This window comes from Hydra vulgaris, chromosome 08 (genome assembly GCF_038396675.1).
Source record: "Hydra vulgaris chromosome 08, alternate assembly HydraT2T_AEP".
NCBI classification, from domain to species: Eukaryota; Metazoa; Cnidaria; class Hydrozoa; order Anthoathecata; family Hydridae; genus Hydra; species Hydra vulgaris.
In genome coordinates, this window is record NC_088927.1 from 17,830,001 (window position 1) to 17,835,993 (window position 5,993).

The 5,993-nt window shown below is 27.5% G+C and overlaps 1 protein-coding gene across 1 annotated transcript; it reads right to left on the reverse strand.

Annotated features, from left to right (window-relative positions):
• Window positions 1–896: 896 nt before the first annotated feature.
• LOC136083657 (uncharacterized) lies at window positions 897–3,419 on the reverse strand. The gene is made up of 10 exons (XM_065803198.1): window positions 3,237–3,419; window positions 2,968–3,127; window positions 2,820–2,887; window positions 2,643–2,717; window positions 2,435–2,525; window positions 2,168–2,200; window positions 2,031–2,093; window positions 1,475–1,923; window positions 1,155–1,377; window positions 897–1,081 (listed from the first exon to the last, which is right to left on the reverse strand). Exons 1-10 carry the CDS (start codon window positions 3,285–3,287, stop codon window positions 987–989), a joined length of 1,308 nt encoding a protein of 435 aa, XP_065659270.1. The 5' UTR covers window positions 3,288–3,419; the 3' UTR covers window positions 897–986.
• Between the last annotated feature and the right edge of the window lie 2,574 nt (window positions 3,420–5,993).

Sequence of the window (5,993 nt, forward strand, 5' to 3'; positions counted from 1 at the left end):
AAAATGCTAAATTCTTAAACTAAAAATAAATATTTCTATAACAAATAAGATAAGTGAAACTAGTGTGTAGAATAAAAAACATAAAAAAAAAATTGTTTTACATGGATTTAATTTATTGGTGGTTTGTATATTGACTTGTGGGAGGAGCGTGTGTCCCCCCCCCTCCCCCACCCTTACCCTACATTAAAAAAAAATAAAAATAAAAAATAAATCTTTATAATACCAATTTAAAATTATAAAACTTGAAATTGGTTTTTGGCACAAAGTATAACCATGTAGTTAAAGTTGAAGCCCACAATCAATCTTCCTTTTTAAAAAAATTATTTTTGCTGCTATTCGTAAATTTTGGTTAAGTTTAGAAGTTTGTTGAATAGGGTGGTGATCGCTACCCAGGACAAAATTTGTATAGATTTTCTATACAAAAAATCAAACCTTTTTTCTATAGGCTTTTGGAACATATTGCCTAAAGAATTTCAACTGCTAAAAGTCTATAGAATATGCAATTGAAAGTCTATAGAAGTTTCTATAAAAAAGATCAATACTATTTTCTATAGGCTTTTAAAACATGGTCTATAGAAATTTAACTACAGAAAGTCTATAGAAGTTTCAATAGATCGTATTTTTCTAGAGTGAATAGAAAATATTTTCTATTGTCATTTAGATGGTCTATAGAATCGATGGAATATATTCCATCGATTATAGACTATATTATATATAGTACATATATTATTTATTACATATATTATATATTACATATATAATATACTACATATATTATAGACAATAAAATTGCTAGCTATAGCAATTTCATAGACTTTTTATGATATTCTATAAACCATCTGAATATTACATATGAGGAATATTTGCTATTGGGAGAAAAAATAAGAAAAAGAGCATTTATAAACTTTTAAAACAAATGACTATATATTAAATAATCAAAAAAGACAGAAATACACTATGTACATTCTTATAACATCTTTCATATTTTAACGCTTCTTAACTTTCGACGCAATATTTAATTTTATTTTGATTGCTGTTCGCACATCCTTTGACGACACTCCCAGTATCTGACAGGCACAAGCTAAAAATACAAAAGAGTTCAATTAATTATTTCTTTCGTTTAATAAAGAAATTCAAATGCTATAACTATTTACCAACAACACCATCAACGAGGTCTTGACAAATTTTGGGTTTTGCTACTTTGTCAGAGTGAGCATTACTTTGCTTGCCAGAAAAACAGACACTTCTCAGATAGTCTGTGCTTCCCACCAATGACACCAAAAGATCGTTTACAAATCTATTTGTACCATGCGATTTGTTACATTTGCTGAATTTTACATGGTCAATGTATATTTTGTGACCTGGCACTAATTGTTTCTAAATTACAAAGTAGAAGTTTTATGAATATAATTCATATATAACAAATATATAAATAAAAAAAATAGATAAATTTTGCAACATGAAAATTTCTTACTCTACTAGATCCGTCTGGGTAGTTAGGTTCTTTCCAGATTGGAATGGATATACAAACAGGAGTTTCAGTAAGATTTGATTTAGAAACAAGACTGTCATTAAACGCATTACTATTTGTTATGCTAAATGAATGATTAAGTTGATCAGACATATCAGAAGAGTTGAGAGTGTGGGAGGTTGCTCCACTAGACCCATATGAAGTGCTGGGTGCCTTCCACTTCTGAAAAGATGAATGAAAACTTTGAGTTACATTGAAGTCACATGTATTTTCTAATTCAACAGAATCATTTAATAAATCTGAATATTGATTTGAGTTAGAAGTAAGACTTTTTGTCAATTTTGGTATATGATGTGTTAAAGAAGATAGATCACGGGGCTTGTTTAACTGCAAAACTGCATTGGATAAGTCCTGGGTTGATTTCTCTAATGAACTTAACACACAAATAATCCCTAAAAAAGTCATTAAAGCAAATAAGTTAAAATAATAAAGTTAATATTATAAAATGCAATGCATTTCAGAAACAATAAAGCCAAATAGAAAACAAAATAACATTCACTTTTTTCATATTCAGAATGCTTTTTCATTGATGTCTCCATTGTAGTGAGAAGTTGAGCAAATCCTAATTAAATAATCATTTAAAATTTTTTAACGATGCATAAATTATTTTTAAATGCATTTCAAAGCTTTACTTACTATTTTCATTGCATTCCTTTCCTTTATGATCCCCTTAAATACAATACAGCTATATTATCTTCATTAAAAATAAAATGACATCATGGAGACCCCTCCAAACCACAAAAGTGTGGAACCCTGTGTGTACATACATACATACATACATACATACATACATACATACATACATACATACATACATACATACATACATACATACATACATACATACATACATACATGCATACATACATATAAAAATGTAGATATTTATAAATTTAAAGACACCTGTCGCTCTTTCTTGCAGTTGTTCTCTTAAAACTTTATTCTCTTCTTTCAGTTCATCAAGTTTAATTTCTAAAGCAACTTTATCTGCATTCTAAAATAAGAACATAAAGGAATACTGAATTGAACAAAGTTTACTATTAAATTAAAAAGAATTTACCGCAAACCCATAGTTAAAATTAGAAGTATTTATAATATACAATAAACATACAATGTTTTTAATAACTTCAATGTCTTCTTCAACACGCAATCGTTTAGCTTTTGCACAACTTTTACCATCATATTTCTAAATTAAGCTGATAAAAGAGAATGAAATATTTTTAAATAGCATTTAACATTTATAAAAAGTTCTTAAAAATGTTCATCTTAACTACACACTTAAAGTTACCTGATTTGGTAATGGTGGCACAACTTTTACAAGAGCATTTGCTTGATTGTTTAGCTCCTCCAAATCATCTTAATTATTTAAAATATAAAATATTATAAATATTTTTCCACCTGCATATCAATGTATATATATCCTAAATTTTACTTACCCCCCGATTTCAAGACCTTTGCCTCATAATTTTTCCAAGTAGGAGAACCAGACTTTAACGTCTGGTTCTGCAACAGTGCATTGAAATGACTTGATGGCCACTCTACAACAACATTTTCTCCATATGTAACAGGACCTTTAATCCAGTCAGTTCGACCAACCTATATGAAATTAGTTAACTAATAATAAGTATTTATTTTTAAAGAGATTTTATACCTTTACTCTATCAAACTTTTCCATTTTATCAAAAAAGAAAAATTAAAATAATACCTCAATAGAATTATCAACAACAAAATTGTAAATAGAATATTCAAAATTCATTTTAATTTAAGTCTTTTCTTTGCCATTTCAAAAAGTCAAAAAAACTAAAAAGCAATAAATGATATTAACAAATTTAAAAAATAAAATAAAATAATCTTCTTTTTATAATAATCCTCTAATTATTATTGTCCTCTGTAGTTGCTCTTTTTTAAATTTCTTATGTTTAATTTATACAAGCCAAAGTAAGGAAGTCATTCAATTTATACCAGTCAAAAACAAGGAAGTCAGACACATTGACTTTCTGTTGTAATAACAAAAATATTAAAATACTGATAATATAAATTTTCCCACAGACTAATGGGAAAATTTAAATGAAGTTTCTGTTTATACAAGCCAAAAAAGAAACAAAATAGAAATAAAGTGCTGCAATAAAGCACATGATTAGTAATAAGAAATATTTTTACTATTAGTAATTAATGATATTTTATTTTTATTATTATTAATTTTGAAAATAAAAGTTTCTTTATTTTAATGATTTTTTTAAACAATTTTAAATCTTTAGTTCACTCTTAATGCATCATGTTTATTAATATTTACATTAATTTAGTTTTGAACTTTTTGAACTATTTCTTGCAGCTAACAACACCTAACCCAAATCACCTAACCTCAACCTTTTGATTTTGTTTTTATGACTCTTTTATACTTTAAAGGATCCTTATTGATAGCAGTTGAATATATTGATATATTTGTTGAAAATGACAATACTGTTGACAATAATGAATATTTTAATAGAAAAATTATTATTAACATATTTTTATAGTTTTTTATAAATAAAATAAAAATTGTTTTAAAATCCAAAACAAGATGAAAGCAATTCTGACATTTTTCTTTAATTTTATATTTTAATTAATATTTTTTAGTAATGTTTTTTAATCTTTAAATGTTACTTGCAGATTCTTCCATTGTACAACCATTTTTCACCATTAATTTGCATGTATATATATATATATATATATATATATATATATATATATATATATATATATATATATATATATATATATATATATATATATAATATATATATAATGCAGTGCTGATCCTAACCCCAACTGTAAAACTTTTCGACAGGCTAAGAGTAGACATGAGTGAATCTATTAGGAACAACAATGTAAGTGTCGTCAACTTTAACTACTTTAGATATAATCTTTGTTGCATCATAAGCAAAAATATGTTTATCAAAGTCACCTTTGTAATAATACCAATCAGTATTACAAGAAAGAAAATGTTTCTTTGATTGCAACTTGTATCCAACAATGAAATAGGATAAACTTATCTTTAATATTGCTTTTATAAGAAACACAAAACCAAATGACAGTTTAACATAACAATTGCTCCGTTTTTTCCCACTACAAAAAGAATGTGTTGAAATAAGTTGTGCATAAACATGCATGCGATAACAAGAAAAAATTTCTTCAAAATTAGAAACACCAGCTGTTTTTAATGCTTCCATTGTAAGAGAATCAATAACTGCTGGTTTTATATCAAGATGCACAAGACTTTCTGAAGTTGGCAGAGATTGTCTAAATATATCATTAAATAATACTTAAAAACCTTCAGATCGAGTTGTATCTTTAAGAAAAAAGGATATATTGTTTAACAAAAGGACTGATTTAGCAATTTGTTCTGCAGCAAACACTGTACCATTGTGCATTTTTTTCATTGCTCCAAGGTAATTTTCAAAAGTGAAACATGAAGTTGCCCATAAAGGCCCCCAATTTTTTACACTTAAAGCTAAGTGACGAAGTAGGTGTATATTGAAGAGACAATGATTTTTTCCATATAACAATTCCACATCTGATGAAAATTCATTCAACAAAGTGTTGGCATCATCCACCATTCCTTGATGAATTGAATCAGATACAAGAAGCATTATAGCTGTGACAAGTTTTATCCAATGAGAAAAATATGGTGCAGGTATTCTATTTTTTACTAAAGGCCAACCAAAAAACAGAAAGTTCTGCCATTCGGAAGCTTTCCATTTCTTCTTTTCAGTTAAAGAACGAGTGTCACGACCACAATTATTTGGTAGATTGATATTTTTCCAACTGTTACTGATATCACATATATTTTGAACTGAAAGAGAATAATCAGCACCACGATTATCAATCCACAATGACACAAAATGTTTAGTGACTCCTAACAAGACACTGTGCATGTAGTCAGGAATAGTATTATTGATTATATCAAAGCATGGAATATCCATAAGAATTAAAGTACCTTTTACCCCATTAATAGGATAACCTACTGCAACAGCATTTATACAATCTATCATATGTAAATCTTTTGAACGATGCTGAAAATTGATATGTCTATATACATGTGCTCCATCATGATGCTCACCTTTAGCATAGCAAAAGTCACATCCATAATATCCGTTGAATTGTTTAGTATTTGTAAAAATTGGACGGGCTATAGTATCAGTAGTGAAAATAGTAGTTAGACAGCGTGTATGCTGATCATTGCCCCAAGTAAATCCGATATTCCATAATGATTTTGCTTCTGCTACAAATGGCTTCAAAAAAGTAGTAGCAATTGGTTTGTCTTTACCTAACCAAATTCCAGCGCAAATAATACTTTTTTTCCTGTCTGAAGGAATAAGTTCATTGATTGATGCCAAAATTGGATAAATTGATCTTGTTGAAGAGTTGTACAAAGGAGAACCATCAATATTAAAAGTTAAAGTAATATCATTGGGAAGCAGAG